The 25049-nt window shown below is 45.8% G+C and overlaps 2 protein-coding genes and 1 long non-coding RNA gene across 3 annotated transcripts; 1 reads left to right on the top strand and 2 right to left on the bottom strand.

The window, feature by feature from the left end:
• Positions 1–1736: 1736 nt before the first annotated feature.
• Positions 1737–17282, bottom strand: scpep1 (serine carboxypeptidase 1). The gene is made up of 13 exons (XM_074655001.1): positions 16825–17282; positions 16458–16597; positions 14865–14954; positions 13089–13244; positions 11899–11973; positions 11178–11250; positions 10160–10197; positions 9940–10068; positions 8840–8924; positions 8549–8662; positions 8322–8459; positions 8067–8230; positions 1737–1984 (listed from the first exon to the last, which is right to left on the bottom strand). Exons 1-13 carry the CDS (start codon positions 16862–16864, stop codon positions 1922–1924), a joined length of 1305 nt encoding a protein of 434 aa, XP_074511102.1. The 5' UTR covers positions 16865–17282; the 3' UTR covers positions 1737–1921.
• LOC141779966 (uncharacterized) lies at positions 2061–8060 on the bottom strand. Its single transcript, XR_012596491.1, has 2 exons — positions 7675–8060; positions 2061–5348 (listed from the first exon to the last, which is right to left on the bottom strand). It is a non-coding gene; the product is annotated as an uncharacterized LOC141779966 (long non-coding RNA).
• A 404-nt stretch (positions 17283–17686) lies between the features above and the next one.
• coil (coilin p80) lies at positions 17687–24388 on the top strand. The gene is made up of 7 exons (XM_074654990.1): positions 17687–18292; positions 19835–20924; positions 22520–22609; positions 23268–23315; positions 23396–23465; positions 23726–23814; positions 23984–24388. The coding sequence occupies exons 1-7, from the start codon at positions 18042–18044 to the stop codon at positions 24029–24031; spliced, it is 1686 nt and encodes a 561-aa protein (XP_074511091.1). The 5' UTR covers positions 17687–18041; the 3' UTR covers positions 24032–24388.
• Positions 24389–25049: the final 661 nt, after the last annotated feature.

The following is a 25049-nucleotide window of genomic DNA, read 5'->3' as shown; positions in this document are numbered from 1 at the left end:
GGGCTCAAGGCTTATGGAAAGGAGGATGGGTCACGTGTCATATCTTCGGGGGTACAACACATGCGCAGTAAAATCTGGCCTGCACTCGCTTAAATTGAACTAACACACGACTGTAGCTTCAGTTACATGGTACCCCGTACCTCAAGACCCATGTCCACCCGTGTCCCAACCTCCTTTCCATAGGCCTTGGTTGGGCTACAGAAATACGTCATCCCTGGAGCACTCTGTACTTTGGTTTGAAACCAAATACCTGCAGAACTAATGACATTCCCATCAGCCTCAGCTGTACTTTGTGTTTACTGCCGAGAACCGAATGTTAGCATGCTAACATACCAAACATTATACCTGGATGTTAGCAATGCTAACATACCAAACATTATACCTGGGGTCTTTCCCATTAGTGCTTTTATACGGCTTGACTCCTCTCCTCGCGTCTTAGTCCCGCCCACGGGAGACGCGAGCGGAGGAGGCAAGGAAACGACTCGAGGAGAGAGGAAACGAGGAAATATGTTTTTAGAGATATGAGACGTCGTTTCCTCTGAAGCGTCACGTGAAGCGACGTCCGTTTCTGATGACAGCAGCAGCTGATCACATCTGGATCAGCTGTCAGTCAGCTCTAACAGCTGTTTATGTCTGAACTGATCTAATACTAATAAAGAAACAGAGTTATCAGAGCAGCAGTGTTTTCTCTCTGTTTAACAAACACCTGCACATGAATAACAGCTGCAGTCTGTATTTCTACTGTGGACTGAGTCCTGCTTAGAGGACCAGGAACCATCTCTACTGGATCAATATCTTTATATTATTTATTCATTATTAGCATCTGTAGTTATTGATATTCTGACAGTAGAAGTTATGTATTAGGCTGAATGTTTCAGGGAAAAGTGAAATGGTAACTCATATCAAACCCGACGTTCAGGAATTATCAGCCTCATGTGACTGAATGGAAATGAGGATAAATGATGTTAAAGGTGTAAAAGAGAGACTCTCCTTCTCTCTCTGACTTTAACTGTATCCATAATAAAAGTTAATGGGGGAAATAACATCATCAAAAGAAAACTCTTTCTAATAAATGAAGAAAGTTATTTTAAGTCTGTTCGTTGTCAGCTTTTATAAACCCCTCTCAGTGTCAGACTCCTTCAGTGACGGTGTGTGAAGCAGAGATCCTGCAGGTCCGTCTGCTGCTGGAACACTTCACCATCAACACGGTCCGTTTGCTGTTCACACCTACAGTTAACACAAATTATAACTAGATGGTGAATCAGAAGACAACTAAACTATAAAACTGTTAATCTGTGATCTGTCTTCGCTCCGGTATAAAACTGCAGTGATGTTGATGTATCTGATCAGTCTGATCGGCGCAGCGTCCAATCAATATCTGATATCCAATAAGGGGGCGTGTTGGTCGGTGATAAACTTCCGTGTAGGAAACACTGGAGGATACACTGGTGCATCCTCGCTCATAGCTCCTCCAGCAAGCCTCCTCGCTCCTCGCTCCTCGATCCTCGCTGCGCATTTTATGAATTGGGACGTCCTTCAAGATGGAGGACTGAGATCGATTTCCGGGTCACAGCCGGAGGATCGAGGAGCGAGGAGACGAGGAGGCGAAAAATGACGAAATGAGAAGTTTTCCAGAGTGAAGTAAAAACAAAACTTCAGTTGGATTTGGAGAACAGCTCTTCTCAGATATGTTGAGAGAATAGTGACAGATTGATACCAGAGAAGACACAGCAGCATTTACAAAACAGAAAATTGTCTTTATTGCAGTTGTGGCTGAAAGCTGAACAGGTTAGCATCGTTATAATCTGAGAGCACGGAGATTCTTCATTTGGTTTAGCAGAGAGTGGACTATAAAAAAAAAGGTCATTAGATGATTGTGATTGTCAAAGCCATCCCAGCTGGCGTCAGCGTGGGCGCTGGATCAACCTTGCTGGGTGATCATCCTCATCATCTGTAAGGCCATCGGTCCCTGGTCTGAGGGGATCTGGGTCAACACAAACATACCGTCCACTTTTTAAAATCTTTACTGTTGCTAGGTTACCTTCTTTCACACACACACACACACACACGCACGCACACACACACGGCCCTATTTAAACCATCTATAGTGCATGGTCTAAAGTGCATAGCGTGGGTGAATTAAGGGCGTGTCCTACTCCTCTACTGCTAGTTAATCGACACACAATCTGGGCACAAAGTAAGACGCAAAGGGGTTGTATTTAGTCTCTTAAATAATCATAGGTGTGTTTTGTGTGTTCCCATTCCCTTTCAAAGCCAGGTGTTCCTGCACCGGGCGCATCGCTGTTTAAAAGGACGATTGGTCAGATTGGAGAAGAGAGACGTTTTCTGATGAGGAAACGGATCTGGACATGTGTGAAGTGAAAGTAAGCGAGCAGATGTACGTGATGCTTGGCTGGCGGACCCTCTCCCTCCGTCATCTCCCAATCCTCTGTCCCATCAACAACTCCATCTGAGCACATGCACGCTTAACCTATTGAACCGGTGCAGGTTAAATTCATTAAATGATAAGCACGAGGCTAAATATGATAAACATGTATTGATAAATAATGAAAACCATCACTTGCTGATGCAACCACCGGGGGGCTCGGACCGGCTGAGCGGAATCCTCCGAAGATGCATTACGTACGGGCGTACAGCCGGGCGCTGCCGGAGAGGCGGTGTGTAACGCACGGATTCACCAGCCTCAAAACGCAGCCGTTTACGGGGAGAGGGCCTGCAAACTTTGAGCACAGAGGCGTGTAGTCACGCCACTGACCTCTCTGGTCACGGCGGTCACGGCGGTCACGCCACGGAGCGCTGAGAGCGTGCTGCCTGAGAGTCTTACTTCATAATATTCTGAATGGTCACCTGTCGCCTGAATTTAGTGTTCTCCTGAACATGAATAAAAACATTGTTCTTGCGCAGACACTGTGTTTAACTGAGGAGGAGCTGCTGCTGCGTCCCTGTGTGTAACCAGCAGAGTGTACGCGTGTTGTCAACCTGCCTGTAGACACATCATACTTTATGAATAATGGACCCTTTAAATAGGAAAATACTGCACCAGACTTGAGACCAGGTTTCTGTTGGTCAATCACTTTCTGCTGCCTCAAGATAGCATTTACCACCAAAGCGCCTGACCACACCTCATTTAAAGACCAACACGTCCAAGGGTGCACAGATGGGCGCAAATACATCTGCTACTTACACAACGTGGCCGCTGGACCTGAAAATGACAACTATGTCAGTATGAAACCGGCAATTCAATTTATTTTTGTATAGCGTCAAATCACAACAGAAGTTATCTCAAGACGCTTTATAATATAGAGCAGGTCTTAGACCGTACACCATAATTGAATTGATCACTAACTGTTTGGACTTCTGGGAGATGGATGTCCTGCCAGATCTCAGCACAGAGACGTCAATAAAACGATGTAAGGCTCAATTTGCTTGATATGATCAACTTGACAGGATCATCTCATACAACGGACCCCAGTGTGCTTGTGCTCAGTTCCACCAATTTGCTGTGGACTGGGAGTTCGAACACATCACCTCTACACCAAGACATCCCAAGGCCGAAGCAGGGGTCAAAATTGCCAATAATCTATGCAAGAAAGCACTGTGGAAAGGCAAGGATGGTATTTTAAGGGTCTCGGGCTTGGGTACTGAAAAATGGCTTGCTGGCGCCCCTTAGAAAGTTGGAAGAATCAAGCCCCTTGCTACAGTTTCACCTACATGCACCAGGGGTGGAGGGGCTAGTTACCCTTCTTCACACGCCCTTGTAGCTCATGTTACAGGAACTCCCAAACAAACTACAAGCAGAATAAGGAAAAAACAGCCCGGCGGTCCACCGAGAGGCGGGATGGAAGATGGACCAACCAGGACAGATAACATGGTAACGACCGGAACGACAACGACGAACGATCAAAGGATCCTCAGAAAATGTGGCTGCGGGTGGTCCAAAGTAACAACCTACCGGGGCCTGCGAATCCACCAGGGGAAGGCAAGATGCGGCGGCAGCATCCAGATGCAAACTTGCACTACGCAAGCAGGTCAGACAAGGAGGAATCATAGCCAGGTTGAGCACCACAGTGCTATTGATCCTACCATTGCAGCTGGTGAGAGAGAGCAACTTCAGCCTTCCCAGCAGGCTTTGCAACAACACCAGCATGGCCCCGAGCAGGAGCATCAGAGCGAGACACGAAGGAGAGAACCCACAATAGAGACTTCTGAGAAACCAGCCCGGAAACCCAAGGTCAAGTGGCCAAAAGCCAGCGATAAGGAGGCATGGAGAAGCTTCGATGAGAGCATACACATCACCCTTCAGAACACACTACGAGGCAGCACAACATCCAAACTGAACATCTTTGCCCATATCATCTACGAAGAAGGCACGGGTAGATTTGGAGAGATGCCACAGAGGAGGATCGTCCCCAGGCAGACTGGGAGACGGGAGAGAGAAATCCTCCAGCTGGTAAAGGAGCGGCGGCTATTGCGGAAAGCATGGAGAAGAGCCGAGAACGAGGAGAAAGAGGGCTTGCAGGACCTGTGGAACCAGATTAGAACCAGACTCAACCACCTGAGGCGAGCTGAGAGGATCAGGAAACGTAGAAGCCGCAAGGAGAAAGCAAGGGCGAGCTTCTTCCGTGACCCTTTCAAGTATGCCCGAGGCTTGCTGGAGGAGAAGAAAACAGGGAAACTGCAGACTACCGAGCAGGAACTGGAGGAATACATCAAAGACCAGCTCAGTGATAGCCAAAAGGAAAACCCCCTCGGATCCCCAGGTCACGTACCCCTCCCACCCGAGCCCTCCTCCCAGTTTGACACCACTCCCCCCAGATGGTCCGAAGTCCAGCAAGTGGTAGAACGAGCGAGAGCAGCATCAGCACCAGGACTAAACGGAGTACCCTATAGGGTATATAAGAGCTGTCCCATGATCCTGAAGCTCTTGTGGAGACTGATGGGAATTGCCTGGAAGAATCAATCCATCCCTCCAGCATGGAGCAGAGCGATCACCACCTTCATCCCAAAAGGAAAAGACTCCCACAACATCAGCCAATTTAGAGGTATTGCGCTGCTGAATGTGGAAGGGAAGATCTTCTTCTCGGTGATGGCAAAGCGCATGACCAGCTACCTTCTGGCAAACAACTACATCGATACCAGCTGTCAGAAGGCAGGCATCCCAGGGTTTCCTGGCTGCGTGGAGCACTCTGCTATGATCTGGGAACAGATCCAGACAGCGAAGCGGAGTAAATCAGACCTCCACGTGGTTTGGCTGGATCTTGCAAACGCTTATGGTTCCGTTCCCCACCAGCTCATCAATTTCGCTCTCAACTTCTTCCACATCCCATCTTGCATCCAGAGCCTAGTAACAAGCTATTTCAACAACTTCCGCGTCTGCTACACAACCCAGGAGATCTCAACGGGTTGGCACCAGCTGGAGAAAGGGATAGCAATGGGTTGTTCCATCTCTCCCATCCTTTTCACAGCAGCATTTGAGATCATCCTGATTGGGGGCAGACAGATGGTCCGAGGAGTCAGATCCCAAACGGGTCTGCGACTCCAGGCTTTACGGAGCTACATGCATGACGTTACCACCCTCCTCCAGACAGCAGCGTGCACTGCCAGACTCCTGAAAAGGCTTGAGGAGCTCTTATCATGGGCCCGGATGAAGATAAAACCTGCTAAGTCCCGCAGCCTCTCAATCCGGAAAGGAGCCCGGAACGATAACATCACCTTCTCAGTCGATGGCGAGAAGATCCCACTGTTGGCGGAACAACCTGTGCGAAGCCTTGGAAGGCTTTACACAGCCAACCTGTCCAATAAGCACATGGCTGCCTCTGCATTAGCTCAGCTCACGAATGGCCTGAGCAAGATCGACCAAAGTCCCCTGCCAGGGAAATTCAAGGTCTGGTGTTACCAGTTCACCCTATACCAACGTCTGATGTGGCCCCTAAAGTTGTGTGACATCACCTCAACAACTGTTTTGAAGTTGGACGGAAAAGCCAACAATTACATCCGCAAATGGCTGGGCCTTCCTCGATGTCTTACCAACACTGCACTGCTTGGGAGAACCACCCTGAAGCTCCCACTGAAATCCATCAATCTAGGCTACAAACAGGAGAAGGTGAGACTTGTCTTCGAGCTGAGAGACTCACCTGACCCGTCTGTCCAAAACACCAAGGTCCAAATTCGAACAGGACGCAAGTGGGATGTAACTCAGGCAGTCGACCAGGCCATCAATCGCCTAAAACACCAGGAGATTGTCAGGCAGCTGCAGCAAGGCAGGGCTGGGTTTGGGTGGGGACCAGCACCCAAGATGTGGTCCAAAGCATCGAAGAAGGAAAGGAAAGATCTTGTGATCTCCGAAGTCACAAAGATTGAAGAAGAGGGCTACAAAATCAGAGCTGTCAGCCAACAACAGCAAGGCAGATGGACAACCTGGGAGGCGGTGATAAACCGAACTATCACGTGGGCAGACATGTGGAAGATGCCCCAAGCAAGGCTGAGTTTCCTGATCAGGGCCACATATGACACCCTTCCCAGTCCCCGGAATCTTCACCTCTGGTATGGCACAGAGGAGACCTGCCAACTCTGCAACTCCAAAGACCCCACCTTGCGGCACATCCTCTCTGGATGCAAGGCAGCGCTAGCGCAGGGCCGGTACAGATGGCGCCACGACAGGGAAGCTAGCCGAAATCCTGGAGACACGCAGGCTGGAGGTAAACAAGGCCAGCCCAGCAAAATCTCAGCGGCTGATCCAGTTTGTTCGGCAAGGGGGCAAAGGCCAGAGCAGCAGTGCAAGGGGGCGGTCTCTCCTGTGTCTTGGAGGCGAGTGGAATATGAGAGCTGACCTTGACCGGCAGTTAAAGTTCCCGCATGAAATAACACCAACATCCCTTCGGCCAGATATTGTGCTCTGGTCCACCCCTACAAGGACAGTTATCATGGCGGAGCTGACTGTCCCATGGGAAGAGGGGATAGAGGCTGCCTTTGAGAGAAAGAAGGAAAAGTACTCAGAGCTGGCAGCTGAGTGCACTCAAGCAGGATGGAGGGCGGTCACCCGTCCAGTAGAAGTCGGGTGCAAAGGCTATGCTGGAACATCCACGCAGCGGCTACTGAGGTCCCTGGGGATCACAGGCTCCAAGCTTAGAAAGGCGCTCAAAGAACTTGCGGAGGAGGCTGAGCAAGGGAGCTTCTGGCTCTGGCTTCGTAGAAAGGACAAGGCGTGGGGAAAAGGAGGGTCCTAAGGCTGGCTGCAGGGGGCGGCAGGGAGACGTCCCTGTCGCTGCTCCACCACCTTGAGATGTTCCGGGATTAATGGAGCGAAACATCAGTGAAGGGTGGCTCCCGGCTGACGACCCTGCAGCTGGCCCAATGGCACCGTCGGAGGTGTGACAGGCAGAAATGCCCAGCAGGTATAACCACCTGTGCTTCAATCTATGAAATTTGGCAGACGGATGTAACATGTGGAGACGCACAAAAAAGCCTCTTGGAGGTAGGCCCAACATTGACGGTTGTGCTGTGCGCCGGGTGTAAGATAGAGCCCATTGTGATGTATATACACAAATACAGCACCGATTCAACAGTTATCAGCTCATTAAATGTGCGTTGTCAGCCTCATAGATGTGGGTCAGTAGGGCCCTGCTACACCTACTACATTGTAAAAGTGAAAACAAAACTTAAAAGAAACACCTTCTAACATGTGAAAGTTAATGAAACATCACCCAAACAAACAGCTTCTTTAGGTTCAGGCAACAAAACCCCTTAGTTAAGTTTAGGGACAAAGTTTTGTTTTGGCTTAAAATATCTACACTTCAGTCAAAGTGAAACCTAAAACTCTAATTAGCGTTAGGGTCTCACTCTCTCATAATTACTACGGTTACGGTCTTGTTTTAGTCCTTCTTTCTGTGATCGTCTATGTGAATCGATGATAAAAACCTACTAGTGGGTGCAGCAGGCCCCTACTGGCCCACATCTATGAGGCTGATGACCACTGATTTAATGACCTGATAATAGTCTAACCGGCTGAATACCAGGACTCTACATCCTGTCAGCCAGCGTCTTACCATGTGACCGGCTTTGAGGATCCAATAGAAGGAAAAGTTCTTATACGTCTTGCAGAAAGCTCCAGTAACGCCCGGGGAGGTGGGGTCATCCAGGGGGGTCCACCTCAGCTTGTTAAACCCAGGTAGGCCCTCCCAATTCAGCCTCTTCACCCACAGCTCCTGACCTGTGACAGGAAGTAAAGGAGTTAAATATGTGGGTGGGTTTACACCCTTGCTGCTGGAGCTGAACAGAAGGTAGGACACAGATGAAGTTACCCATGGTGTCCACTATGAGATCCAGCTGTCCATTGTAGATGGTGACGTTGACGCCAGCGGTCAGCAGCTGGTCCACTACGTCCACCACAGGCCTCATAAAGTCTCCGGCCATGTAGCTGAAGACGTATTCTGCCTGGCCTGGACACAGACAGGACAGGGACAACCATCGAAAGAGGACGAGGAAAAATTAATTTCTAGGGACAAAGTCCACGGTGGAGATACAGTACCTCCCCAGGTGACATTCTGGGGGATGATGCCCAGCTTCTTCCTGATTGGTCCGTTCATCAGCTCGCTCAGTGATTGGCTGTGGAGGGGTCGAATATGGCGGCGTGTCTGCAGAGCTGGTGGAAATGGAACACAGTGGACAAATGAGCGTAAAGCTTTTCACATTTAGACTCATGCAGTGAACCAGGGTTAATTTAGGGTTAACCCTAACCTTAGGGTTAATCTTAACCTAACCCTACTCATGCAGGGAACCGTTTCATCACCAAACCCAGTCACTCATCACAGCGTCTTACAGATGAAGTCTTCTCCGGCTACCGCGCTGCGTCTCTCATCCGGCTCCTGGGTGAGGATGTTGTAGAAGTTCACTCCATTGGTGTTCTGACATGAAGAGAAGACCTCATCAAACCACATGATCCCTGCATGCACACTGTACGCAGCACGGAAACCATACGCATGTAATATGGAGAAAATGACTTTTAGAGCAATCTGTCGATATCAAAAACATCATGAAATCTATTTCACATTCTATGGTCAGAAGTCATTCGCATGCTTATGCTCCGTTGTGTTTTCCTACAACAGTACACACACACACACACTCTTCTGTAATTCATCTCAAGCTGCAACAGATTGTTAAAATGTTCAATATTCAGCGCAAATAAAAATAATCCTAAAGTGGCAGTTTGACATTTTGGGGACATTTTTTTTTATAATAAACTTTTGACGCTGAAGCCAGGAGATGGTAAACTAAGCTTAGCTTGTGCTAAACTCAGCTTAGCACAAGCTAACAGAATCACAATAACACAAGTAACAGAATCCTCCAACCAGCCCTCTAAAGCTCACAGATTAAAACTTTAGATCCTGTTGGTTTATTAAGTGTAAAAAGGAGGCGTTGGGAACAGGCTGAGGCTCGCCATTTCCCTCAGTGCAATCTCTCCGTCAGCGATGTGCTAAGCTTAACTAAACTAACCGGCTGCTGACTGTATAGATGTGAGGGGTTCGATCTTCTCATCCAACACCTGGCAGGAAAGCAAACACATTTCCCAAAACGGTTCTTTTAACATCAGGTGATGTCCAGTTATTGCCTGTGACACTCAACACTTTGCATCAACAGTAAATGAAGGTGGGCTTCTTCCTTAAATATGATATACACACTTAGAAACAGGGGAAATTAGAAATAAAGGCCCGTCTTTATAATAAGCCTGTCCCAAATAAGTAGACAGAAATCAAAGCCCCAGCCACTATTTGAGAATGTGCGCTAAACATCAGGAGCTTCTACAGTATCATGACCAGTCCTTGGTAATTAGGGATGTACACTGGAAATAGCTCCCTGCATATGACAAAGTGACTGGGACAGCATGAACCAGTGCTGTGGATCCTCCGGTGTGGTACCGACCTGCTCCACCACCGTCTCCAACACGGACCACAGCTCTGTGGCCTTCTGGAACTGCTGCTGCTCCACAGCTCGCTTAACCGCCTCCGCCGCACTGCTGACGTCCGCCAGGCCGAAATCATCCAGCAACGACTGCACAGCAAAGGAGCCGCGGTCAGATGGAAGCTCAACAGAACAGCTTCACCACACATTTACATTTTAATGCCTATGGCTGCTTACTTACAGTAGTGTAGAGGTACGGTCCCCAGGTCATGACCGAGTCTGTGGAGGAAGCACAAGTCTGTCATTTCGCCAATGAACCCTATATACTTTGTGTGTGTGTGTGTGTGTGTGTGTATATATATATATATGTGTATGTATGTATGTATGTATATGACCCTTTTATAGAGCTCTGATCATGTATTTAACTTTCTTCCTATTGATTGACTATTATAAGTAAGAACCACAATAAACTCCTGCTGAGTAATTCACCAAACTCCCTTTAAAAATGTGTCGTTTTAATTTTCCTTTTGCTCTGGGCGAATATCACACACCTTTTTGAGCGTAGTCTAACATATTTATTATTGTTGGCGTTGTCTGGGACATTCAGCACAAATACAAAGCTCAGAACACAAGTCCTTACCTTCCTGAGGTTAATGTTACTGTGTGGTGTTCTCTGGCATATTTTTCTTAAAGGGGACCTATTCGGCTCATTCCCAGGTTCATGCTTGTATCGTTTTTGCTTTGCAGGCCTTTAACACAAACAACTTTCGAAGACACTAAAGGAAAGGGGAAAGGCACAATAGGTCCTCTTTAAGTTGACCTCTTTTGATTGTCACAGTACATTTTACAGACAGAAATCTGCTGTGAAGTCTACACCGTAGTGTATGTACAACAACTATAGTGTGCAATGTGTCACCAATTCCCACAGGCTGTTCTGGTTTTAAATGAGAACCGATACAAGCATGCATGGTTTGACGACTTCCCATTCCTTAGGAAAAAGCAGCACTCATTTCCCCTTTATGGACAAAACCACTGAAGAAATCTGAGTAACTGGTTCAGCAGGAAGGATTTCAACTGAGACTATGGAGAGCTGAAGGACATTTAACTTGTGCTGACGCTCTGTAGACATACGCATTTCTTGCCACTGTGTAATGTAAATGGTATTTTGCTGTTCCAATATCTAGATGTGCAGCATTCCAGTGGGGTTGTTTTTGTGGCCCATGTCCAAAGGTTGTGGTGCAGGACTGACTGATACTGACCTAGTGGGGAAATCCAAGAGTCCCCGAGAGCCACGCCAGCAAAGTTGCATTTCACTGTCCCTTCTGCTATGGCCTGGACAGACAGAGACACAAATTAAACACCACCGTCTTTAGCTATGAACTCCCATACCAGATTACAATCAGAAATGGGAGAAGCACCCAGAATATCAGAGCAAAACAAAGTGATATTAATATGATTCAAATTGAAATGTGTTTCTGTTTATCACTATCAAACAGGTCGGAAGTATTTGGGTTGAAAAGTTTTGGAATACAAATAGTTCCAATGGCATCTAAGAGTACAAATAATAATAATAATACACATTATGCTTAATCAGTGTTATGATTATGAGGAGGTCCTTCGAAAATGTTCTCCCAGTTAAAGGGTCCCTGGCCCCTGTTCTACAGTAAGAAATGTCTAGAGCCCTACGTCCATACCATACTGACGTCCATACCGTCCTTACAGACCAACTCCTGTTGACTGGAGTTATACTAGAGGAAACACAAGCAAGTAATTCCATCTTCCTTTAAAGACACATCTAAAAACTACTCCACTTCTAGAAAGCAGAACATTAGAGTTTATTACTACACTGTTCTTTGAGTCAGGTTGTGTTTGCCTACTCATCCATCATGTGACTGTGGTTTGACATGGGGACTTTCCACCATCAGTGAGCTCACATGAGCTGAAGGGATGTTGGAAAGTCCCATTGTGCTGTGAACTCACCTTGGTGAGTTCTAAGGAGATAGCGGCTGCCATCTTCCCTCCATACGACTCAGAGAAGATGTAGAAGGGGATGCTCTGAATAAACATAGAAGAATAAAGAGCCAAGCTCATCACACTGAAGACTAGCATTAAGAAGATGCAGTATGAATAGAAGAACATGGATATTTAAGGAATACTTCACCCAAAATTGACCATTTGTGTTTCACTTTCCTCATCCTGTGTTACCTTGAACTCCTGAAGAACACTTTGTGTTTCTCACATGCCTCCACGGTGAGTCAAATAAGGGAGCATCTTCCCTAAAATCTTACTATTTAAAACACTTCTGCATAGATGGTACTCGCACAGATGAGAAGCGCGCCTGTGGAAGCGTGGAACAGTTTATGCAGAAGTGTTTTAAATGGTCAGGTTGTAGTGAAGATATGTTTGGGACGCAGTGAGCATCCGACTGGATCAATGAGACTTGGATTATACTGCACCAGTTGTCAAAATGGATGGCTTGGTATAAATTTGCTGTATTTAAACGCGGCCCCCCCATTTACTTCAATTCATCATGACTAATCTCTGTTCTTAGATTCTCCGTTCACTGTGGAGGCGTGAGAGAACAGTTTTCTTCAAGAATTCGAGGCAACACGGGGTGAGTCATTGATATACAAACGGTCATTTTGGTAACTACAAGTCTGCTCTAGTCCTGAATTTTACCATTTACTATCAAATGCTGTATTCACTTTTAAAAACTAGGTTTGTTGTTCAGATTCAGTGTGCAACTCTGGTTATGAGACGTGAAGGCAAACTGAAGAGCCTTAAACCTGCATCCTCTCTAGCAGCCAGCAGGGGGCGACTCCTCTGGTTCTATAGACGTCCGATAGAAAATGAGTCTACTTCTCTCTGGATTTATTCCCTCAGTAAACATTGTAAACATGAGTTTATGGTCTCAATCTCTAGTTTCAAGTCTTCTTCAATACAGCATGATGTTCATTTAGTAAATTATGGTCCTATTTAAGTCAGATAGACCGAACTCCAAAAAGTGGTAATTTTGATCAGCATGTTTGGAGCATGCAAACTCTTCTGAGTGTTTTCACTTTGAAGTGTGTTAGACCAGATAATGATAGAATGAAGCAGAGCCAACGTGTTCTTTGGGACCAGCGTTTCTTTGTAGAGTAACATTAGAATATGAAGCTCAGGTGACGTACCTGGAACTCTGACCGCTCTGTAAAGAAGTGTTGGAGCAGCACCAGCATGTCAGAGGCCACCGTGGCCACATTGGTAGCATAGCTGTCTGGCCGGTCAGTGTAGCTGAAGCCAGTACCCACAGGGTTGTCTACAAACAACACACTGGCTGCTTGCACCTGGAAGAGCCAACACACACACACACAAAAGGTATAGTTCATGCTAGTAGGGATGGTTAGAGTTAGGATAGGACAGGGGCGCTGCATCCTAACTGGGTGCACCGAGGAGCACAAGGGGATTTATGGGTTTGTGGGGCCCTTTAAAAGTGTTACTTGATTAAAACCAGAGTAAAATGGTTAAAATCCCAAGCAAGAAATAAGATTAGAAAAAAACACATAAAATAAGTGAGATGAATATAATAAAACCTTAAAAAAATATATAAGATAAAGGGATAAAAAAAATTAAATAAAATGAGTGAGTAGTTTAAAAGGAGTCGCCAGGCAGCGGGAGTATTCTATTGTAATAAAGGTACTCCCGATCCTCATGGTCTCTCCCCTGGTTGTAAGGATAAAGAAGAAGTGTATTATAAAAACTGCTCACCATAAAACCATAAAGTAAGTTGATAGAATTTATTATTTATTATCTATGATCTATCTATGGTTAGGATAGCCTGTTGGTGAGGGGATAGGAGGCATCCCTCCAGACATCCAGTCTAGCAACAACTGGAAGGATTGCAACACACAACGCAGGAAATGACTCTACTGATTTGAATCACAGTCACAGCTGTACAACATGTTTCAGCTCTGCAGTGCTCCAAAGCAGTTTTCCTGATCACCAAACAGCTGCTCCAACAAAAGGCCCATTACTTTAAAAGAGGCCATGTCATGAAAAACTCCCTTTTTCAGTGCTTGTTTACATCCATCTGGGTATCTGGAGTTGTCCAAGGCCTATATAAAAAGGAGGCTGGGTCACGGGTCATATCTCCGGGGGTATAACACATGCGCAGTAAAATCCCGCCTGCTCTTGCCGAAATTGAGCCAATCGCAACGCACGACCGCAGCTTCTGTTAAACTGCGCATGTGTTACACCCCGTACCCCAAGACCCATGTCCGCCCGTGACCACACCTCCTTTTCATAGGCCTTGGGGCTGTCTAGATCAGAAAACATCTGATTCAACCAGCCAATCAGATCTGGCTCCCCTTCCTATGTCACATGCAGCTCATTAGAATAGAGTGCTGCAGGGATGACGTATTGTTGTAGTCCAACAGGAAGTGATCATCTCCCTGATTCCCTCCACTAACAGGAAGTGATCATCTCCCTGGTTAACCTCCACTAACAGGAAGTGATCATCTCCCTGGTTAACCTCCACTAACAGGAAGTGATCATCTCCCTGGTTAACCTCCACTAACAGGAAGTGATCATCTCCCTGGTTAACCTCCACTAACAGGAAGTGATCATCTCCCTGGTTAACCTCCACTAACAGGAAGTGATCATCATCCTGGTTAACCTCCACTAACAGGAAGTGATCATCTCCCTGGTTCCCTCCACTAACAGCCAATGGGATTGTTCCATTTAGTTTTGGATTATTGCAGAAAATAATCTCTGTGACAAACACCCGTTTATGATACTGACAATGAGAGATGAATACAGGTATATTCAGACAGACAGGATGAGAATAATAATGTGTTTTTTAAACATTAAAGCATGAAAAAAACATTCTAGTAGAAATCTAAAATACAAGTATGACCTTGGAAATGAGCAGCATGTCCTCTTTAAAACATTAAACGCGACCTTCTTACCCAGCTCGTCTTCCTGGGTTCTAGGTTCCTGTTCAACGGTCCAATCTCCTCAAAGTTCCCAAAGCCACTTCCTGATCCTCCTGGTCCACCCTGAGGACACATGGGCAAACTTCCTCATCATGCTCCAACATTAAACAGCAGAGAGGATATTTATCACAGCAAAAGTCACATCCATTTAAAGCAGCAGTAGGTAGATTGGAGCAAGTATGATTTAAAAAGTTATTTTCATAAAATGGTCACTATATCTTTACAGTAGTGCATGAGACAGGTAATCTGAAAAACATCATGTTCCTCTGCGTTCTCCGGTGCTCCTAATGGCTTCTGCAGGATTTCACAGTGTGCTCTGGCTGTTGGGCGGTGCTTGGTATTTCCTCAACAGATCTCAACATGGCTGCCAGGTCACAAACTTTCTCATTTTACAGCTTAACAGTACACTACAAGATGATTCTGAGAACATGTGAGGAGAGAAATAGGCATTAACGTAACAGAATATTGATTCATATTTGATCAACGCTGCCTAGTTTGACCAGAGTTGGTGAGTGATTGACAGCTGTCTCTGTTGAATGAACAGCCTAGTTTTCTCTCAGAACACTTGAATTACAATATGCTGAAAGGTTATTATGTGCTAAATTTTGGCAAGGAAAAACAGTCATGTCCATTTTCAAAGGGGTCCCTTGACCTCTGACCTCCAGATCAGTGAATGTAAATGGGTTCTATGGGTACCCACGAGTCTCTCCTTTACAGACATGCCCACTTTATGATAATCACATGCAGTTTGGGGCAAGTCATAGTCAAGTCAGCACACTGGCACACTGACAGCTGTTGTTGCCTGTTGGGCTGCAGTTTGCCATGTTATGATTGGAGCATATTTTTTATGCTAAATGCAGTACCTGTGTCATTGTTTTGTGTTAATTGATTTAACATAATAAATATATACATATATTTACATAAAGCATCATTTCTCCACTCCCATGTTGATAAGAGTATTAAATACTTGACAAATCTCCCTTTAAGGTACATTTAGAACAGATAAAAAATGCATGATTAAATATTTTAATGGATTGACAGCCCTAACTATGTAATGGAAATCAACTTGCAGACTTATAGCTACTCCAGTCAGTGTTTTAGTATCACGTTTCCACAGAGTTGTGGGATCTTGTGACAGACAATAAGAAATCAAGGCAGCAGAACCCGAGATACATTAAAAGACTCTGTTATGGGCACCCAAAAAAATAATAGCATCTCTAGTTAGACCCCTCCCTGGTCGGTCAAACTCAAGCCCCCAGTTTGTAACATAAGCTTTGATATAGAAGAGTTGTTGTCTCCCAGCCCAGCTGAGAGGTCATCAGGGTTATTGCCTCAAACTAACAATACAGCAGCTTTCAGTCCCCAGGACTAAGGAACTGATGTTGAAGTGTAGAATCAGTGTTCGCTTTAAGCTGCCTGACAGGAATACAGAGAGTTACCCGCCTCATACAGGTCAGTATCTGCAAACTGATTATTGTAATGCACGGAAACCTGGGAGGTAGGGGGAAACAAATCAGATAAACCATGCAGAAACAGCGGGAATGAGTGGAGCCAGTGGTGTCCTACCTGCAACCACATGACCAGAGGCAGGTCCTGGTAGTCTGCAGACTGGCTGTCAGTGTAGTAGAGCCACCAGAACATGTGGGCCCCGTCCCTCACCTCCACGTAGCTCCAGGCTTCTTTCCCCTCCAGCGGACCGCAGAGCCCTGCACGGGGTTCAGTTACAGCTAGTTACAACCCGGTGTTCAGCTCCACTGCTAGCATTACAAAGGTTAAACCCGTCCACACATCAAACTAACAGCATGAAGTCAACGCTACCTGAGCTAAGTCAAGGCTCGATCTGTCTGACTGGAGTCTGATAGAAATCTACACATATATAGGTATAGATATAAACAGACCATAAGTATAAGAATAAGAATTATCAGAACGTTACCTGTAGAGACGATAACAGCCAGTAACACCAACACACTCATGTTGAAGCGGGAGTTCGACAGACTCAGCTCGGCTCGGCTCGGCTTTATTGCTACCAGAAATCACATGACCTCCACCCTGGGTCAGCTGACCGGTGACGTCATCAGCCCCGATATATAGGATGATTTAAACCAATAAATAGTGTGAACTAGTCTCCAGGTTAAACCCGTCCACACACGTTAAACTAGCGGTACCTGAGCTGAGTGAAGGCTCCTTGTGTCTGACTGTAGTCTGAGAGAAGGTCTACATATACAGACTACCAAAATTAGAACATCGCACCACTTATCACCCACCAGAGGAAGAACCATGTGAGGAGAGCAGCCAGTATCACCAACAGACCCATGTTCAAGCGGCAGTTGGACTCGGTTCGGCTCGGTTCCGCTTTATTGCTACTAGAGATGACATCATGACCACCACCCTGGGTCAGCTAACCGGTGACGTCATCCTCATCAAATGATCTTGAACGTGTTCGGAAAGGGAAATAATGGGTCAAATATTTGATATAAAAGATGAATTCAAACCAATAAATACAGTGAACTAGTTAGAAGCCTCAGTTAAAATACAAAATACAACATTTAGGATTTCCTCCTAAAAGACGTTAATGAACTACAATTCCCGTGATTCATTGCGCTCAGCGTGCTGAAGTCTTCTTTAGTCTGGAGTCTGGTAGAAACCAGGCCACCAGAGGGCGGTGTTGTGAAAGAGTTGGCTGCTTCAGAGCGGGAGACCCGAAACTTCCGGTTAAATAGTAGTCCAGTCCTTCAAAATAAAGGCTCGAAAGGACAAAATAAAAATAAATAAAAGGACAAAAATATACCTAGTCATCTAAAACTATTGATCTCAGATAATTATATGTACTTATTATAAATGTATGTACTACAAACAAATATAAATATAATGCATATGTAATATATATAATACACCGCACTTCAGAATATGGCATTTTAATAGCCTATCAGGATTTTTATAAATTTGGGGCAATACAGTAACTGAAGTGTGCTGTAATTTATCAATATAGTGTTAATGAACTTCTCCACAGGGTGAACAGAGTTCCTATGGACGGACGGATTTAACACTCTTATCCTGAAAATCCAGATGGGAAATACTATTCCTGTTTCCGGTTGAGCCGGAGCGGTGTTTTGGAGTGAGGTTCGGTGTGGTACCGGTTCTGTAGCCGTCATGGCTGCTCACAGTAACAGCTCTATCCGCGTGCGCGTCCTCTTCGACTACCCGCCGCCCGCGGTGGTGGACTCCCGGAAGTGCTGGCTGCTCGTGGACCTGAACACGTGTCGCGTGGTGGCGGATCTGGAGAGTGTGATCAGAGAGAAGTTCGGGTTCAGCCGCAGGAGCATCCTCAGCCTCTTCATAGACGACTGCTACCTGCTGCACACCGAGAGCGTGTACGTGGTGCGAGACAACGACAGCGTCAGGTGCGCGTGCTTCTCTCGTCATAATGTACCCGGCTGCACCATGAGGTCATGGCTGTAGGTCTGTGAGGTGGAGCAGGTCTCAGATCAGCTGCACCGTGAGGTTATGGCTGTAGGTCTGTCAGGATGAGCAGGTCTCAGATCAGCTGCACCGTGAGGTCATGGCTGTAGGTCTGTGAGGATGAGCAGGTCTCAGATCAGCTGGAACAGGCCAACACCAACATGGAGCATCCTCTCTACGTCAGCCAGAGACCTCCGCCCAAGAGCCGGGTTAAAGCTGCAGTAGCCATGCCAGGTTAAAGCTGCAGTAGCCAGGTTAAAGCTGCATGAGCAAGGTTAACCCGCCTACTGCAGCTTTAACCTGCCTACCGCAGTTTTAACCTGCCTATTGCAGCTTTAACCTGGCTACTGCAGCTTTAACCTGCCTACTGCTGCTTTAACCCGCCTAACGCAGCTTTAACCTGCTTGCTGCAGTAGGCGGGTTAAAGCTGCAGTAGCCGGATAAAGCTGCAGTAGGCAGGTTAAAGCTGCATGAGCAAGGTTAACCCGCCTACTGCAGCTTTAACCTGCCTAACGCAGCTGCAGTAGGCGGGTTAAAGCTGCAGTAGCCGGATAAAGATGCAGTAGCCAGGTTAAAGCCGCAGTAGGCAGGTTAAAGCCGCGGTAGTCGGGATAAAGCCGCGGTAGGCGGGTTTAAGCCGCAGCAGCCAGGTTAAAGCTGCAGTAAGCAGGTTAAAGCCGCAGTAGGCAGAATGTTTTGGCATCATAGGGCTAAAATCCCATAATAACCTTTCATCATATTGTAATTCAAGTGTTCTGAGAGAAAACTAGACTTCTGCTCCTCCTCATGTCTCTGTTTTCAGGCTTTAGAACATCTAGCCTTGACGGGAGACTTTGACCAATCACAGGTCATTTCAGAGAGAGAGTGTTGCTATTGGCTGTGCTCCGGCTGGTGGGCGGTGCTTGGTATTTCCTCAACAGATCTCAACATGGTTGCTGGGTCCCAAACTTTCACTACAAGATGTTTCTGAGAACATCTGAGGAGAGAAATAGGCATTACAGTAACAGAATATTGATTCATATTTGATCAGCGCTGCCTAGTTTGACTGTTTGATCTGAGTTGGTGAGTGATTGACAGCTGATCAGAGACAGCAGATTCCAGATCAGCTCTGATTGGTTGTTTCCCTCCGGTCTGTGAAATCTTGCAGATGCCGTTAGGAGCATCGGAGGACACCGGAGGAGACAGAGGAACATGATTTTTTCAGATTACCTGTCTCATACACTACTGTCACGATATAGTGACCGTTTTATATAAATAACTTTTTTTTATCATTTTTGCTCCAATCTGCCTACTGCTGCTGTAAAGCTCTAAAAGCTCTGGAGAAGGTTAGCAAGTTGACCTCAAGTTAAGATTTTTCTTTGCCAAATACTACTTCCAAGGTCAAGAAGGTCACAAACTTTGATGGTCAATGTAGATATTGATATGTTTTCATCTGTGGTGGCACAAAAGTACATTTCTGTAAATGTTCCTGTTAATGTAACCAGGGTGAAGGTGGACTGTCTGGCTCAGGTGAACGGCCTCAGCAGCTGTCCAGACACAGCAAGTGAAACCTGCAGGAAGAGACCGAGACCCACAGAGGAGGATGGGCCAGCGGAAAATGGAGAGAGCGTGGAGTGGAAGAAAAAAAAGAGGAAAAAAAAGAGCGAGGAGCTCCTGGAGAGGGATACCAAGCAGGCTTCAGGTGATGAGAGGAACAAGAAGTCTCCTGTAAAGAAGAAGAAGAAGAAAATTAAGAAGGCCGAGGAAAACGGCCCTACTGTCACCCCGAAACCAGCTGCCCCCCCAAAACCAGCTGCCCCCCCCAAACCAGCTGTCACCCCCAAACCAGCTGTCACCCCCAAAGCAGCTGTCACCCCCAAACCAGCTGCTTCTACCAGAAAACCCCCAGCTAGTGCCGACCAGCCAGTTAAAAGCACCAAGAAGCCCCCAGTGGCACCAGCAACCCCCCCGTGTGTCTTCTCCTCAGACTCCAGTAGCAGCAGCAGTGAGGAGGATAAAGCTCCCAGAAAACCAGCTGCCCAGAAAGCAGCATCCAGAACGCCCTCCTCCACCCCCGCTGCTGCTTCCAAGGCACCTCCAACCACCACCCAGACAAAATCACAGCCTCCTTCATCATCCTCTTCTGAGAGCTCCTCTGATGAGTCCACCGCTGTAAAGAGCCTGCTGAGAACCACCTCCACAACCCCCAAAGGAAGAAGAAGAGCTGACTCTAACCCTCAGCAGGCTCCTCCTGCCCTGCAGCCCACAAACGGTGCACAGAAACGGGCCGCCAGCGTAGCGGTGCCCCCTCAGGATAAAACTGCGACGCCTTGTGACTCAGACAGCGAGGAGGAGATCAAGCTGGTGATCCGACGGCCGATGCAGCAGCCGGGCCTCGGTACGGGTGGTCAGTGGTCTTGGAGAGGCGGCGGCGGCCGAGGAGAGAGCAGGCGTGGCGGACCTGGAGAGAGGGGACGGGGTGGAGGTCGAGGGGGCATCAGAGGGCACAGCGACAGCTCTGAGTTGAGCTGTAATGGAGCCACGGAGCCGTCCTGCCACACCGACTCACTGAGCAACGTGTCAGTCGTCCTCCAGGTCTGTCTGTCCTGTACCATACTATCACATCAATACCTGCGTAGTTCACTATTTAACCTTACTGATTTATCACGCTAACGGTACATTCACCAAGCAAACTTTTCGCGCTGCGCCATTACTACCAAAGTCAATGCAAAGAGACGAATAGACGCAAATTTGGCAAAGTATGTGAATACAGCTCGCCGCCGGGTGATGCTACGAACCCAGACGCGATGGCGTTTGGTTTTCTGACATATCTGGGACTTCACCAACATGTACAAAGCAGCAACAGCGGTTATTTCTTCCATGGTCGATGGAAGAAATGTTGTTGGTATCTATGGAGACGAGCTCCTCCTCCTCTCTGGCGCGTCTAGAGCGAATAAACACAAATGATAGCGGCGGTCCAACTCACGCTAGTAAAAAAAGGCGATAATTCACTTCACTTTTGGTGTGAATGCGGCTTAACTGTCTCCTCAGGATGGAGGTACTGTGAGGGTCTAATGTAAGAACAAATAGTCCAGGATTAAAGGAATTCAGTGAAAGTGAGACTAGTCTGTTCCCTAAGCCCCGCCCCTCTTAGTTACTGTTGCTACACGTGTTAAAGTTCCCCAGTTTATAATGTTAATGGTGACAGATTTATCATTGAAAGTCTTAGTAAGCTATTTAGCTAGACATGCTAATGTGTGCGGCTTACGTTGAAGCAGACAAACATTGTTTAATTATTTTAAAAGACGCCACATTGCTCCTGCAACACATTCTCCCTCCCAACTCGTCACATACCGCCGCTTGGTCAGCGTCATCGGAGACCGACGCACGGGGAACCCCTATAGTGTTACTTTTAGACGCACCAGGGACGGCGTGTCAATATGAGTTTGTTACATGCATAATGTCCTTTCAAAATAAACTTCTGTTTTTAACAGGAAGTTAATTTTAGGCAACACAACCACTGAGGTAGGGTCAGGAAACGGTCGTGGTTGACGTGAACTTCACTGACTAGAGACTCACGTGATGATAACGAGTCACGTGACTAAAGACTGACGTGACAGAATAAGGCAACGTTCCTTTTAGTTTCACACGGGACACGAACAGCAGTCTCATGGTTCAAAGTCTTGTTTGTTTGACCCATCCATCCACCCCCCCTCCCTGAACTGACTCACACTATTAACACTACGTCACCGCTCTGACCGTCGAATAACACCGCGGATGGAGATGGGTTTACATTGGAGTCAGTTGAAAGCCCGGTTCGTCACGTACTGTTGCTAAAGGGTACCTCTGTGCATCGAGGGGCGCTGCCCAGTCGGCGGTATTTGAGGAGTTGGGAGTGAGAACGGGTTGGCTATTACAACCTGAGGCACACCGCTCCAGCATGTGGAGAAATCCAAAGCTCAACAGGTGTGCGTAGTTCAATTGCTAAACTGGGATTGGACGAGCACAGTTCGGGGGGGGGGGTTTAATAAACAGACAATTACATTATTGAAATGTGAAATCTTATTGGCACTACAGTTCCATCTGTTGTATACATGGAACCATGGTGACTGTTACCGGTCCATTAAGAAATACTGTGTATGAAAAGGTATTAATAATAATCTAATGATCTGTTGGGTTGTTGTGTGTAGAACGGAGCAGAAGGAGCTCCCAAACAGGACTACAGCTCTATGCCGCTGCTCGCCGCCCCCCCTCAGGTGGGGCAGAAGATTGCCTTCAAGGTAAGCCTCCTCTAGACTTCTTATTCCAGTGGATCTGCATGACTACATGCTAACCTGGTTAGCTCTGCTTCCAATGTTCCAAAGTCCATCCCAGACCGTACAGCTTCCCCCCGTTTGTTCAACATCTCTATCAATCACAATCAGCTTTATATACACATGTATATGTACAGTATATTTGTGATATACTGGTATTGATGATATCTGTTATGTCGTGTATCCAGCGCCTCTTAAATCACACTTTTGTATTTTGCTGTGCCGCTTCCTGGTGTGACCGGGTCTTAATCAATGCTGAAAATATGAATTATTATGTATTAATTATTATTAGTAGTAGTACTATTACTATTTATTAAAAACAAATCAATTAAGGTTTTGTTTTAAATAATGTAATTTTGTTAATATTTTCCAAAGCATATCTTTAAAATCAATAAAAATTTGATCACAAAAAAAACAAAAACCTGTGCTGCAATAATCGTTACCTACAGCCTTACCAGAAGGTCTAATGCTGTTTCAATGTGAATTATTCTTTTCACATTTAATGCAGTCACAGGCAGTAATCAACCATATTCATGAACTGTCTTCTGCCACCAACAGAGGAAAAGCAGCAGTGGTATTAAATCACTCAGTGTGTGTGTGTGTGTGTGTGTGTGTGTGTGTACAGTTACTTGAGCTGACTGAGAACTACACACCAGAGGTCTCAGACTATAAGGTGAGTGATAAATGATGGTCATAATGAATCTTACAGTAAATGTTCACACCGCTGACCAACCATGCTGCTCTACATTTTAGGAGGGAAAGATTGTGACCTTTGACCTAACAACCAAACAGATTGAGCTGGAACTACTCAATACCTGTCAAGGTAGGGATCATTTCACCACTGACACAATATTAATCATATTTTAAAATGCCTAATTCAAAGTTAAAGTAAATATTCAAAAGATTGGTTTTCCTTCCAAAACTCGGCCCAGCATCTAGCAAAAGAAGTAGTGTTAGCATCACCGTAGGCCTACCGTGGTTGTTATAGGTTAGGGAAAAGACGTCCTCATTTTAAAAATAATGGACTTTTCCAACGTGTTCATTGCATTTGTGACTCCTCATAACTTACTGCTTCTCCCTCAGCTCCTGTTGAGCCTGGTAAGTTTGACCTGGTCTATCAGAACCCAGATGGCTCGGAGAGCGTGGAGTACGCAGTGACCAGAGGCTCTCGGGTAAGTCTTAGAAAGTTAGCTACTATTTTATTAAACAGTACTTCTTAAAGGACCAGGGTGGAGGATTTAGGTGGATCTACTGGCAGCAATGGAATACAATATGAATTAAGAATGTTTTCTCTAGTGTATAACCACCTGGTTAAAATAACGTCTTCACTTCCTTCCTCAGGTGACAGAACGGTGGGACTCCCTGCTGGAACCTAGGCTGATCCTTTAAATGGGACCTGATGGATCTGACTTTTCTCTTGTTAACTTTATGTCAGGATCCTTGAACTTGTTAAACTGGGTAGTCACTTTGGTACATTGCATACGGCCGCTAAGGAATATGATTATATTCTCTCCTCTGTTCTTCTCAATATGTCATCACTTCACACAGAAGAGCTACTGCAGGTCTAAGTGTTGACAACATGGGGTGGGGGATTAGATTGTCAAATACTGTTTTTTTTAATCCGTTGGTGGAATGAGTGATGGCTTCGAGGACTGGGACATACTGGTTTTATGTTTTGTACAGAGATGTGACTGTGGATATCAGTCTTGTATAAACATTTTTCTAATAAAACATGTATTATTCCAATGTGGAAATGCTCTCTTTTATGGAAAGCCATTTCTGCCAGGAAAAGGAAAACAATGGTAGGAATGCCAGAGAGATACGTCAAAAGTGTATTTAAATTAAGATTTGTATTTACTTTTATTTAGATTAGAATTACATTAGTCACTTGCTGCGTCCCAAATTTGCCATTTTATATTATCAGGAAATGATAAAGTGCCTAAATCAGACTGAGACTTTATGTCTGATAATTCAACACAAAAGCAAAATGGTTGGTTATTTAATTTTTTTGTTTTTGTTTTTTTATTTAAGATCTTTCTGGAGCCGTCTCACCACTTTAGTCATTTTATTGATTTTTTTTGCAGATGCAAGTACCACCTCCATCTCCTTTTTGTATTGCACTGTGGGAGAAAAATGTGCATCAATAAAGAGTTTGTATAAGTATTAAGCTTAACATTATGGAAAATAATTCCTTTTTGCTGAGCGTAAACGTTATTTTTCCAAAACCAGACATGACATCGGCTTTATTGTTTGCAATATTAGACGCATATTGTACATTTCAAGTTTTAAACAAATTATTATGTTAGACATGAAGATTTTTATGCTAATATTAGCTTTGGTGGAGGATTAGCTAACAATAACAAACGCTAGCTAGCTCTTATCTGATGAAGATCTATAAGCTAACATT

Source organism: Sebastes fasciatus, chromosome 13, assembly GCF_043250625.1.
Source record: "Sebastes fasciatus isolate fSebFas1 chromosome 13, fSebFas1.pri, whole genome shotgun sequence".
NCBI classification, from domain to species: domain Eukaryota; kingdom Metazoa; phylum Chordata; class Actinopteri; order Perciformes; family Sebastidae; genus Sebastes; species Sebastes fasciatus.
The sequence above is the reverse complement of the archived record's forward strand: the minus strand, read 5'-3'. Positions and strand labels throughout refer to the sequence as shown.

Excerpts from the sequence above, each read along its gene's own strand:
- scpep1 (XM_074655001.1), bottom strand. The coding sequence starts at position 16,864 with ATGAGTGTGTTGGTGTTACTGGCTGTTATCGTCTCTACAG. Across the intron at positions 14,955-16,457 it reads CTCTGGTCATGTGGTTGCAG|GGTGGACCAGGAGGATCAGG; the intron begins GTAGGACACCAC and ends ATGTGTCCTCAG. Across the intron at positions 1,985-8,066 it reads TCCTCAAAGCCGGTCACATG|ATCCCCTCAGACCAGGGACC; the intron begins GTAAGACGCTGG and ends GTGTTGACCCAG.
- coil (XM_074654990.1), top strand. The coding sequence starts at position 18,042 with ATGGCTGCTCACAGTAACAGCTCTATCCGCGTGCGCGTCCTCTTCGAC. Across the intron at positions 18,293-19,834 it reads CGAGACAACGACAGCGTCAG|GGTGAAGGTGGACTGTCTGG; the intron begins GTGCGCGTGCTT and ends TAATGTAACCAG. Across the intron at positions 23,316-23,395 it reads CAGAGGTCTCAGACTATAAG|GAGGGAAAGATTGTGACCTT; the intron begins GTGAGTGATAAA and ends TCTACATTTTAG.